Genomic DNA, 13923 nt, shown 5'->3' on the forward strand with positions numbered 1-13923 from the left:
GGAGTAACTCCACTGGGCCAGGTGGCAGGTCTGGAGAGAAGGAATGGGTGACGTTTTGGGTCGAGACCTTTCTTCAGACTACCCCCCACAATCTCCCGGCTGCTAAACACTTTAACTCCCCCTCCCATTCCCTCACTGACCTTTCTGTCCCGGGCCTCCTCCATTATCAGAGTGAGGCCCAGCGCAAATTAGAGGAACAGCACCTCATGGCAGCTTGGGCAGCTTATACCCCAGCGGTATAAATATTGACTTCTCTAACTTCAAGTAACCTGTGCTTTCCCTCTCTCTCCTCCTCTCCCCTTCCCAGTTGTCCGACCATTCTGACTGTCCCCGATTACGTTGTATTTCTATTTAATTTGTTGGTACCTTCTCCCAGCTAACAATGTATTCCACATGTTCCTTGATCTCCACCCACTTTTATATCTTGTTTTAACACCTTATACTTCCTTACCTCTGTGTCCCCCGTTCCCCAAACCCAGTCTGAAGAAGGGTCTCGACCCAAAATGTCAAGCATTCCTTCTATCCAGAGATGCTGCCTATCCTGATGAGTTACTCCAGCATTTTGTGTCTATCTTCAGTTTAAACCAGCATCTGCAGGTTATTACTGCAATGTGCCGTTGAAAAGTAGCCTAACCAGGAACACAGCATTTGCACTCCTGTTTCTTGATGCCCTTGTTGAATATCTTTCTGAGTTTCTTAAATGGATTTTCTTCCTGGTGCATTAAACTCCCCCAAATGATGTCACTGTCATGGAATCAAAGAGTTGTCAAGAGTGTTCACATTTCATATGCACCAGCACTGAACAATGACATTCTTACTTGTTTAACACAATCCCACAACAAGTAAATATATAATAATCGATAATACAATAAAGAGATGCTGGTTTACACCGAAGATGGACACCGAATGCTGGAGTAACTCAGTGGGACAGGCAGCAACCTTGGATGGAAGGAATGGGTGACGTTTCGGACCCATGAATCCAAACTCTATACTCAAGGAGAAAAGACTATAAATGTTTTCTTGAGTGACTGGAGTTGGCCATATGGGCCCAGGCTCTTCCTGCATTGCAGGGCCACATGCCAGTGCAGGATTCCCAAGGCTGAACATGTAAATATTGCCACCACCTTTTTTCTTGTTCTGTCTCTCAGGATCAATAAAAATATTGTGATAGTAATGCACTCTTCCTCCTCACAGAGGCCTTCATGCCTTTCTCCTGCCTTGCTATGGCCCTGCTAGAGTCAAAGAGTCAAGCAGCTTGGAAACAGACCCTTCGGCCCAACTCACCCATGCTGACCAAGTTGCCCATCTAAGCTAGTCTTAGTTGACTGTGTTTGACATATCCTTCTCAACCTTTCCTATGCCTGTATGTATCCAAATGCCTTTTAAATGTTGTTATAATATCTGCCTCTGACAGCTTGTTCAATGTCCCTACCACCCACGCAATGGCCGAAAATGTTGCCCATCAGGTTCTATTTAAATAGAAGGGCAGAGAGTAAGAGTGGGGTGGGGGTGGGGGGGAGGGGATTGGGAGCAGAGAAAGAGATAGAGAGGTAGTGTGGGGGAAGGATGGAATCCCCTGAAGATACAGTCCCCAGATGCTTGTGTGTCTGAAGGTCTCAACCTGAAATGTCACCTATTCCTTCTCTCCAGTGATGCTGTTGGATTTGCTGAGTTTCTCCAGCTTTTTGTGTTTATCTTCTGTTGAGAGATGGTGTTCGTTATAAGTAACCTGAGCCAACTCTCTTTACTAGCACCGCATCTTTAAACAAACCATGGGTCGTGATGGATGAAAGTTGAGTGTTGTCCAAAGATGCACCCAAACAACCAGGACCTGCTCACCAATAATTACATGTACTAATGTCCTTGTTGCTGAATGATTGGAGGCAGAAATGTCTGGTGAAAGTTAATGAACAAAGCACCTTTTAAGGGCCACTGAGCAAGGAGCTTTAATTTAATTTACAGACCTAAATCACATTCCTGTTATAGGGTGTTAACGTACATTTGTAACTCACTACACCATGAATCACCTGCAACTGTACTGTCTCAAATCATAAGCAATGGGATATATGGTCTTTTCATCACCACCCTTCTCCCCCCCTCCCACCCGTCATTCTCACCTGCATCTATTGGTGCAAAACATTTATCCATTTCAGCTCAAGTGTGCCCAGCCAATGTTAGTAAAGTTAGTTTACTTTAGTTTAGAGATACATCATGGAAATAAGCCCTTTGGCCCACCGAGTCCGGGCCGACCAGCGATCCCCCGCACATTAACACTATCCTCCACACACAAGGGACAATTTACATTTATACCAAGCCAATTAACTTACGAACCTGTACAACTTTGGAGTGTGGGATCTCGGAGAAAGCCTACGCAGGTCACGGGAAGGGCGTACAAACTCCGTACAGACAGCACCCGTAGTCGGTATCGAACCCGGGTCTCCGGCGCTACAGGCGCTGTAAGGCAGCAACTCTACCGCTGCGCCACCATGCCGCCATCTGTGCCCTCTGTGTAAAGATCTCCAAGATATTAAAGCCCTCTTCATAGAAATATTTCATCTCAGTCCTAAATGGTTGGTCCCTTATCCTGACAACATTTCACCTAGAATCAGCTCCCACTCCCTTTTAGAGTTTTGGGTCCCAAAGAGATCCTCCCACATACTTCTGAATGTGTGCATGTCTAGGCCACTGCTACTTATACCCTTCTCATGCATCAACCCCCGTACCTGAGCGATCAACCAAACAAATCCACGCTGTGCCAACCTGAAAGCAAGTATATTCTACCTGAGTTGGAGAGCCCAAAACTGCACACAGCATTCAAAGTGCAGCTTCACCAACGCCCTGCAAAATCACTATGTGTAGGAAGGAACTGCAGGTGCTGGTTTAGAAAATTTAGAAAATTTAGAAACCAAAGTTAGAAAATGCTGGAGTAACTCAGCGGGATGTCAACCCTTGATCTTTTGGGTCGAGACCCTTCTGAAGAAGGTCTGAAGAAGGGTCTCGACTCGAAACGTCACCCATTCCTTCTCTCCAGACAAGCTGCCTGTCCCACTGAATTTAACTTAGTTTAGTTTAGAGATTCAGCACCGAAACAGTCCCTTCAGCCCACCGAGCCCGTGCCGACTAGCAATCCCCGCACACTAACACTATTCTACACTCACGAGGGACAATTTACAATTTTATCAAACTAATTAGCCAACAAATCTGTACATCTTTGGAGTGTGGGAAGAGCACCTGAAGAAACCCACGCAGGTCACGGTGATAACGTACAAACTCCGTACGAACCCGTAGTCAGGATCGAACCCGGGTTTCTGACGCTGTAAGTCCGCAGTTCTACCTCTGTGCCACCTCACCACCCATTACTTCAGCATTTTGTGTCTATCTTCCCTGTAAAATCACAGCAGGCCCTCTTTATTCTGGTACATCAACCTCCTTACAAATGTTGCCCTGGATGTTCAATTGGTTTATCATAAACCGACATGCCAAGATTCACCATTTGTTGCTCTTGATTTCTACACTTGCTACCAAAGTCAACAACTTCTTATTTTCCAAATTACACACCCTCTGCTATCTTCTGCCAGAACACCAGGTGGTGCCACCGCAGTGGCTGCCTCGCAAACAGCTCGTCAGTTCTTTCGCCTTTTTTGTTATTTTTAGTGTGTCTAAACGTATGTTTTAATGTTTCTCAGTATGTCTTTTGCGGGGGGTGGTGGAGGAGAATAGAGGGAAACCGTTTGCAGTCACTTACCTGGATGGAGATGCATCTTTCTCTGTGTCGCATCTTCGCCCCCCTCGCGGCCTACCAACTGGATTGGCGCGGCCTTTCTCGGAGACTGTCCCAGAGCTGCAACAGCAGGCACAGCACGGAATTACCATCCCAGAGCCTGGGATCCTTGTCGAGGATCGCCAGTGTTGGAGCTTCGTCCAGCGGGGCCTGTGGACATCGGAAGCCGCGGTCTCCGATAAGAAGTGGCCGATTCGGGAACTCCAAGCCGCAGAGTGTGTTCCGATCCATCACAACATCGGAGTTTCGATCAGCCCAGATAGAGGACCTGTACATCGGGCCGTCCGTGGTGGTGACTGCAGAGGGTTCTAGGCCCCGTCCACGGGTGAACAAAAGGAGGTAGATTGACTGAACTTTATTGCCTTCCATCGCAGTGAGAAATGTTGATTCCACTGTGGTGGATGTTATGTTAAATTCTATTGTGTGTTGTGTTCTTTTTATTCGTATGGCTGTATGGTAACTCAAATATCACTGTACCAATTGGTGCAAGTGATAATAAATGTGAACTCAAACTTCTCACTCACATCACTTGGCCTTATCATTCCTTTAAACCCCCTTACACTTAAACCACATTGCAATTTTGATTCATCAGCAAACTTGGATTATCTCATTCTGTCCATCCATCTAAGTGAATAGCTGAGGACCCAGGAGTAATACAAGTGACACTTACCTTGTACAGACAACCTTCTTTATTCCCATTCTCAGTTTTCTGTACTCTACCCATCTACCCGTATTCTGTACTCTATCCATCTTACATAGTTTCCCAACCCTGCAAATCTATTATTTTATGCAATAATATTCCAAAAGCTACCTCCGCCCTTTATAAACCCTTTCACGCTAAATCCATTGAGTCCCCCCAAAGTTATCCAGTTTCCTTTTAGATCTCACAGATTTGAGTTTCCTTCCATAAAACCTATTGACAGCTTAATCACATTATGCCTTTCTAAAGCCCCCATTACCAAGTTCCTGCTAATTGATTCTAGCATGTCACCGCCATCAGATGTCTGGCCAATAGTTTCCGATATTTTCTCTGCCTCCTTCTTGATTAATGAGGTTATATTTACTGCCTTCTGATCTGTTCGGACTGAGAATCCAGGGAATTTTGAAAGATAACCAGAAATGCATCACCCTGGGATGTAAGCCATCTGGTCCAGCGGGTTTGTCCAATTTCTGTCTCCTTCGTTTCTCCAATAATTTATCATTGCAAACGTTAACTGTTCCACTTTAATCCTTTCTTAATTATTTCTGCTGCAGTTGCCGAGTCTACTGCAGAGAGAATTGATGCCGTTATTTTATTTACCTGCCTCAGCCTTATGTTGTTCCTAAAAGATCTCTGTCCTTGCCTCCAGGAAAGATAACATTAATATTTGCAATTATTTAGTTTTCTTGTCTGTAGACCTTTTTCCTGCTTCTTGAAACTCCTAATCCTCGTTTTTTTTTTCTTGTACCAACACTATTTTAAAATTAATATTATCATTAACTTATTTAGTTACCCATTACTAGACAAGCTTATTTCTCAATTGAATTTGTAATGTGAAATATTTCTTAAAATAATTCCCATTGTTTAGATGCTCAGAAATGTTTTCATCTACTTTCCCAATCCACTTTATCTGGTCATCCCACACAGCAATATAACTGGTTATTAATGTAAGTACTGGAGTCTTGTCTCCCATAATTTAATATACATATATCAGATCTCTCATCAACCTCTGATGCTTAAGAGAAAGCAACACAGGTTTGTCCATCCTCTCCCTATAACTGTGCAGGAAGGAACTGCAGATACTTGTTTAAACTGAAGATAGACACAAGAAGCTGGAGTAACTCAACGGGTCAGACAGCATCTCTGGAGAAAAGGTGACGTTTCGGGTCGAGACTCTTCTTCAGATTTGAAGTTTGAAGTCAATACATCTGTCTGAAGAAGGGTCTCGACGCGAACTATCACCTATTTCTTTTCTCCAGAGATGTTGTCTGACTCGCTGAGTTAATCCAGCTTTTTGTGTCTACCTTTTCCTTCTAACTAATGGCATTAAAACCGGACAATGTTCTGGTAAACCTCCTCTGCTTCATTTACCAAGCACCAGTGGTTGGTAATGCCTTGGTTAGGCTCAGCTGAAAAGAGGGTCAGTAACTGGGGACAGGGGCTCTCACAAGCCATGGGGAAGATGAAGGCCTCCATTTCTGCAGCATTGCCTCTAGTCAGTGAGGCATTGGGAGCAGGTTTCAAAATGGAATTCATTTTGTTCTCCTGAGCTGAGGAGAATAGGACTAGTTTGACAGCCCCAGCACAGGCATGACAAACTAAATGGCATTGATGTATGCTGTAAGATCCGAAGACACAATCTTGTACTTGGGGTGATTTCAAACCAAGTCAAGTCCAGTGGAGTTATTGCCACATGCACAAGTACAGTGAGGTTCAGCTAGACAACTCAGACAACACACGAATCATAAGTTACTACATGATAGTGAAAAGGAAAATATTTTGCAAAATATACAATACATTAGTGCAAAAGCACAATACAGAGTCTATGTCAGTGCAAGAGATGGTTTTGCAGTGTTCTGTTGTCGAGCTGGGACTCGTTTAAGAACCGATGCTTGGTTTAAGAACCGATGATAGATACAAAAAGCTGGAGTAACTTAGCAGGTCAAACAGCATCTTTGGAGAAAAGGAATAGGTTACATTTTGGATCGAGTCTTTGAAGAAGGTTCTTGACCCGAAATGTCATCTATTCCTTTTCTCCAGAGATGCACTCACTCGCTGAGTTACTCCAGCTTTTTGTATCTATCTTCAGTTTAAACCAGCATCTGCAGTTCCTTCCTACATATCAGGTTTAAGAGCGTGATGTTTGTAGAAAAGTAACTGTTCCTGAACTTGGTGGTGTTGACTTCAGGCTTCTGTTTATCCCAATGATGGCAGCAGTGGAAAGAGGCCATGGTCGGGATGGTGGAAATTCACAGCCGTGCATCTGCTGACGGCAGGGGATGGGGAGGAGGTGAGGCAGAGGGGTGGTACCCAATACTGATTTAACAGTCAAGAGAGTTTTATTGTCATGTGTCCCAGATAGGACAATGAAATTCTTACTGCTGCAGCACAACAGAATTTGTAAACATAATACAAAACGGAAGATAAAAGTTCAGTGTTTCGATAGACCATAGACCATATATATACACAATAAATAAACAGATAAAGTGCAATAGTAATAATAGACTGTTATTGTTCAGAGTTTGTTTGATGTTGTGTTTAATAGCCTGATGGCTGTGGGGAAGAAGCTGTTCCTGAACCTGGATGTTACAGTTTTCAGGCTCCTGTACTTTTTTCCTGATGGCAATAGTGTGTGTGACCAGGATGGTGTAGGTATTTGATGATGTTGGTAGCCTTTTTGAGGCAGCGACTGCAATAGATCCCTTCGATGGTGGGGAGGTCAGAACCGGTGATGGACTGGGCAGTGTTCACAACTTTCTGCAGTCTTTTGCGCTCCTGGACGTTCAAGTTGCCGAACCAAGCCACGATGCAGCCAGTCAGCATGCTCTCTACTGTGTACCTGTAGAAGTTCGAGAGAGTCCTCCTTGACATACCGACTCTCCGTAATCTTCTCAGGTAGTAGAGGCGCTGATGTGCCTTCTTTATAATTGCATCAGTGTGCTGGGACCAGGGAAATTCTTCGGAAATATGCACGCCCAGGAATTTGAAGTTTTTGACCCTTTCCACCATCGTCCCATTGATATAAACAGGATTGTGGGTCCCTATCCTCCCCCTTCCAAAGTCCGCAATCAGTTGCTTGGTTTTGCTGGTGTTGAGAGCCAGGTTGTTGTGCTGGCACCGTTTGGTCAATCGGTCAATCTCACTTCTATACTCTGACTCATCACCATCTGTGATTCATGATTTACAGCCTCTACTTCTTGACTCCCACAGCATCTTGAACCGCAGTCCATCCAAACTGATCCAGGAAATCATCCTTGTGGATGACTACAGCAGTGACCGTGAGTAACAGTTGTGTCTTCAGAGGGGGTGAAGGGCAAGGGATGAATCAGCTCAGGTATCCAAGCTCCAGCTAGTAACTAGCTCCTCCAACAAAACAAGAGTTGGCGACTTCAATCTGACATACCTGGTTTACCTTTTAGCAAGCAGTCCTCTCGATTCTGAAGAGCATAAGATCATGAGTCCCGTCCACATCAGAAATACCAGAATAGAGTCCCAGGGAGGAGCCACATTACTCAAAGGTACTGCCCAGGATGAAAACCCTTGAACTCATCTCACTAAGGTTGCCCTGGAGGAACCTACTGCCTGTTGCTGTAAGGTACTTTGGAAAACTCAAAGGTGCAAAATGGATTCACTATTTTTTTTCAAATAGAGGGATGCTTCAAATGGAGAAGGGACCTACAGTGCTTTCAGTCAGAGAAAGGGACAACAAATAACCTTGGAAGAGACCTTCTTCAGACAGAAGTATCTCGACCCGAAACGTCACCCATTCTTTTTCTACAAAGATGCTGTCTGACCCTCTGAGTTAGTCCAGTTTTTTGTGTCTATCTTTGGATAGACATGCAGCGCCAGAGAACCGTGTTCAATTCCGATTACGGGTACTCCCCATGACCTGTGTGGATTTATTCCGAGAACTTCGGTTTCCTCCCACTCTCCAAATATGTACAGGTTGGTAGGTTAATTGGCTTGGTATAAATGGAAAATTGTCCTTAGTGTGTGTGGGATAGTGTTAAAGTGTGGGGATCCCTGGTCAATGCGGACTCGGTGGGCCGAAGGGCCTGTTTCCGACTGTCTCTAAACTAAACTAACCTAAACCAAGTATACTTTCACTGGTCAAATGCATGTAATGTTCAACTCTTTAGAGTGTTGCTTATTGTCAGCAGCAGGTTAACTTTCAGTAAATATTCTGAATTGGGCACAACAGCAAGTGAAGGATTTTCTTGGACTATACAAATGTAAAATTACACAATTCTTGAGGAGCTGTTCGGAAACCAAGACCTTTGACCAATAAACAGCACATTAGTCAGACAGGAGGTGAACTTGGAAGCAGTTAAGGCCATATAAGCACAAGGCTATTGCCACCAACCTAACACCGAAAGATAGTCCTCAGAGCGACTATCTTTTAATCTTTTACGTTCTCCCCATGACCTGCGTGGGTTTTCTCCGAGACCTTTGGTTTCCTCCCGCTCTCCAAAGATGTACAGGTTTGCAGGTTAATTGGCTTGGTATAAATGTAAATTGTCCCTAGTGGGTGTGGGGCAGTGCTAATGTGCAGAGATCGCTGGTCAATGCGGACTCGGTGGGCCGAAGGGCCTGTTTCCGTGCTATATCTCTAAACTAAACTAAACTAAACCAAGTATACTTTCACTGGTCAAATGCATGTTATGTTCATCTCTTTAAAGTGTTGCTTATTGTCCCGAGTGTGTGTGGGGCAGTGCTAATGTGAGGAGATCACTGGTTGGTGCGAACTCGGTGGGCCGAAGGGCCTGTTTCCACGCTGCATCTCTAAACTAAACTAAACGAAACTACTTTTTCCAATATCAATATCTTCATCTCTCTTTCAGCTGATGACTGTGAACTCTTAACCAAGATTCCAAAAGTTAGATGTTTGAGGAATACTAAGCGGGAAGGTAAGCCAGGATCTGAATTTGTTCCCACTTCTTTGTTTACTTTATCCCTGTTTTACTGTCTCTGTTATCATCTGACAGCCAAGGTTGCATAATTATTTCTGCGCCGTGACAACGAATAGGTTCAGATTTATCCCCAAACCAAGTACAAACCAGCAAAGTGGTGCAGCTGGTGGAGCTACTGCTTCACAGTATCAGCAACCTTGGTTCAATCATGACCTTGGGTGCTCCATGTGAGTTTGTCTGTTCTCCCTGTGACATATGGATTCTCCACAGATGCTCTAGTTCCCTCACGCACCCCAAAACTGTGCAGGTCGATGGGTTAATTAGCGGCTGAAAGATTGCTCTGTGAACTGGCGGAGACTCGATGATCCAAAACGGCTTCCTTCCGTGTTGTGATCAAATCTGAAATGTGGCAGGTAGATAAGTTGAACATAGCGAAAAGGAGTAGTGTAGAAAAAGTCATGCAAGCGGTAGAGTTGCTGCCTCACAGCGCCAGAGACGCGGCTTCGATCCTGACTACGGGAGCTGTCTGTATGGAGTTTGTACGTTCTCCTCGTGACTGTGTTGGTTTTCTCTGAGATCTTTGGTTTCCTCCCACACTCCAAAGACATGCAGGTTTGTAGGCTAATTGGCGCAGTGTAATTGTATACTTTACCTAGTTTGTGTAGGATAATGTTAATGTACAGGGGGATGCTGGTCGGCGCGGACACGATGGGCCGAAGGGCCCTTTTTCCGCGCTGCATCACTAAAACTAAAACTTAAAACTAATAATAGCCCTGTCCCACGGTACGAGTTCATTCCAAGAGCTCTCCCGAGATTAAAAAAAATCAAACTTGTGGTAAGCACGGAGAATGAACATCGGAGCTCGGGGACGTCTCTTAACACTAACAGCAGGTACTCGGGAAGACTCGCTAATGGCAGGTAAGCACGGGAAGACTCGTGAAGATTTTTCAACGTGTTGAAAAATGTCCACGAGAGCCCCAAGTACCGACGAGTGGCCATTTCCGTAAATCTCCGAGTTCGAATCAGGGCAAACTCGGGAGAGTTCTTGGAATGAACTTGTACTGTGGGACAGGGCTTTCAAACTTAAAATGTTGCTTCATTTTACAGAAGATTTGAACGGGCATTGGGATATCAAGGCACTGTCGCCCTGAGACAGGCCCAATGCAAAGTAGCAGGTCCCTTCGTCTCAATATAATAGCTCAATAGGACCGTCAACTTTAAACCATCTGCCATGGGTTGGGGTTTAAAATGAAGCACAAATAGTCATAGGGGAGAGAGCAGAGCAAAGGTACAAAGGACAGAGAAATTTATCAAAAGTTCTTACCAAAAAACAAGGTGCTGGAGGAACTCAGCAGATCAAGCAGCATTTGTGAAATGAATGGACGACATTTTGGATCCGAACCCTGCTTCAGACCGATTGGAGAAGGAGGGGGAGAAAGATAGAGTAGGGGAGTGGGGGGTGGGGGAGTGGGACAAAGCCTGGCAAGCAATACGTAGATACGTGAGGGGGCGTGATGGGCACAGGGGTGGAGATAAGTGACAAAGGCTTGAGGTGAAAAAGAGATAAAAGGGCATCAGATCAGGAGACGAGAGGAGAAGTGAAATGTAGAGCCGGAGGGAGGGATGTGAGCGGAAAGGGACAAGGGGAGGGGACAGAGAGGCAATAAAAGGAAAATATGGGAGTCAGGGATGGGAAATAATTGGGTGTGTGAAGGAAGGAAAAAGGGTTGGTTGACTGGAATGTCAAGAGTGTTTTATTGTCATATGTCCCATATAGATGGAAATGATGAGGGAAATATATGTGTACAAGGGTAATGGGTGGGAGGAAATAGTAGGGTGTTGGTATCTGTAATTGGGGAATTCAATGATCACTCCTTTGTGTTGTTGGCTCCCAAGTGGAATATGAGGTGCTGTTCTTCTAGTTTGCATGTGTCCTCACTCTTGCAACAGAGGAGGCTTTGACAGAAAGACTGCTATGGGGATGGGAAAGGGAGTTAAAACGGTTAGTAACCAGGGACTCCAGCAGGCTTTGGCAGACAGAGCGCATGTTTGGTGAAGTGGTTGCCGAGTCTACACTTAGTCCCGCTAACTTAAAGGAAAGCCACGTCAGGAGCACCAAATGCATTGACAAGGTTTTGGAAGAGGTGCACATAAGCGATTGTCTCACCTTGAAGGGAAGCTGGAGTCCCTTGATGGATGTGAGGGAGGAGCTATGGGGACAGATGTTGCATCGCCTTCAGTTACAGGGGGAAAGTGCCGAGGGAGGGTGCAGGTTGGGTAGGAAGGGATGAGTGAACCAAGGAGTTGCTGAGGTCTCAATTGAAAGAGGTAAGGGGTGGAGGATAGTGTTGGGATCACGCTGAAGGTGACAGAAATGTTGACGAATGATGTGTTGGAATCAGAGACTGGGGATGAAAGGTAAGGACCATGGAAACTCTAACATTGTTCCACCTGGGGGGATGGGAGCAAGAGCAGAACTGCAGGACACAGAAGAGACCCATAACACAACAGTAGGGGGGGGGAATCATATTTACTAAAGCGTGGAAAGGCTCATCTTGCGAGCAGATGCGGCTGGGATGGAGAAATTGAGAAATTGAGGGATTGCATTCTTGCAGGAGGCATGGTGGGAGAATGTGTAGTTAAGGTAGCTGTGGAAATCGGTGGGTTTGTAGTAGATGTCAGTCCATAGTCTGTTCCTTGTGATGGAGACAGAGGGATTGAGAAAGGAGGGTGTCAGAGATAGTCCAAGTGAATTAGAGGGGCCAGAGATACCTGTAATTCACCTTATCTATTGATCCTCATGATTTTATACATTTTATATATTTTATAAATCTCCATAACCCATCATCCATCAGCCTCTTAAGAATAGGAATCACAGCCTATCCAGTCTTTCCCAAGGAGAGTCTGGATATGCTGGAACCGTCACCGCAGTCTTCCAGCCCAGCAACATGCTTGTGAATCTTTTCTGCACCTTTAACTGCTTAATAACATACATTAAACTAAACTAAATTCCTATAGCTGAGCGACCAGAACTGCTACACAGTAACTTGCAATGACTTGCATGTCCAAACTCTTGAATAGAACCCTAGCATCGCCCAAGATGTACAAATACGATAGTGACATTTAAAATATTTTTTGGATGGTCACATGCATATGCATGGAATGAAGGGATATAGATTTGTGCAGGCAGATAAGAGTCCGTCTTGGCATCATGTTATGACATTGCAGGCCGGTGGGCCTGTTCCTGTGCTCTACTGTTTTATGTTCTATGTCCAGCTAAAACAGGAGTCCTTCACTGTGTAATCCCAGTTAATTAATCTGCAATCACACATCCTGCAGTTCCATCTCTTGATCTCTTGTTCCCTTAACCTGCTTTTTTCCACCTATGTCACTTAATCTTTGATACCTTCCAAGCTATCACAGACATTACTTTTTCTTGTCTTCACTTATTCTCCCCCCTCCCTTCCTTCATATCACTGCATTTTAAAATCTGTTCCAGTTATGATGAAAGATCGTCAAGCTGAAACATTAACTGTTCCTTTCTCCACAGATGCTGCCTGACATGTTGAGGACCCCCAGCATTTCCTGCTTTTTTTAATTACAGATCTCCAATATTTTGCTTAATTTAGTTTAGTTTATTGTTTATTGTCACGGGTACAGTGAAAAGCTTTTGTTGCGTGCTATCCAGTCAGCAGAAAGACAATGCATGATTACAATTGAGTCATTTACCGTGTATAGATACATAAGGGACAATTAGTGCAAGTTTTAGATTGGTACCAGATTCTGTCTAATGACAATCTTGAAGAGCACTGGGATCTTTGACTTAGTTAACGGCAGATTGTTTTTGTTGACATTGTAAAATACCTCTCCCTCCGCAGGGCTGATTCGATCACGAGTTAAGGGAGCTGATGCTGCTACTGCTGACGTCCTAACCTTCCTCGATAGTCACTGTGAGGTGAACAAGGATTGGCTTCAACCTCTCCTGCAAAGAGTTAAGGAGGTGAGTCTAAGTAGCTCAGCAGCGAGGCAGGCAACATGGCTGAGAGAATACATGCATCACATCATGAGGTCAGGGTCTTCCATGGGGATCAAATCATTCATGTCCACTGTCAGGATTCACATCTCAGAAGGTGGAGGCGACCCTTGTATCAATGGTGTGGTGAAGGGACTGCCACAATGTAGCTACGCAACGAACAGTGATATATTTCCAAATCCGGAAAGTACGTGGCTTGGAGCAGAACTATGGGACTATGCCCTTCCCATATGACTGGTACTTACAGTCATACTACAGTCATACAGCACAGCAACAGGCCCCATGACCCACCAGATCGATTCTGACCATCACATACGCATTTGTATTAATCCCATTTACTGCCTCTTGCCTTAGCGATTCAGAGGTCGCCGCAGTGCCTCAGATTATATGAAGCTTGTTTACACTTCCAATGGGATATTTATTTTCTATTCCTGACTACTCACATCCTCTTGATTGAGGTTGTGAACTCAGTTTAACTATCTGTTGGATTCTAAGTACT

General features: G+C 44.7%; 1 protein-coding gene across 1 annotated transcript in view; it reads left to right on the forward strand.

Moving 5' to 3' along the window:
* galnt16 (UDP-N-acetyl-alpha-D-galactosamine:polypeptide N-acetylgalactosaminyltransferase 16) overlaps positions 1-13923 on the forward strand; it is a 125952-nt gene that overhangs the window by 69023 nt on the left and 43006 nt on the right. The window contains exons 4-6 of the mRNA XM_055641014.1: positions 7692-7759; positions 9323-9388; positions 13270-13391. Coding sequence (XP_055496989.1) covers positions 7692-7759; positions 9323-9388; positions 13270-13391 — 256 coding nt within the window. The remainder of the gene's footprint in view (positions 1-7691; positions 7760-9322; positions 9389-13269; positions 13392-13923) is intronic.

Source organism: Leucoraja erinacea, chromosome 9 (assembly GCF_028641065.1).
Source record: "Leucoraja erinacea ecotype New England chromosome 9, Leri_hhj_1, whole genome shotgun sequence".
In the NCBI taxonomy this organism is placed as follows: Eukaryota; Metazoa; Chordata; class Chondrichthyes; order Rajiformes; family Rajidae; genus Leucoraja; species Leucoraja erinaceus.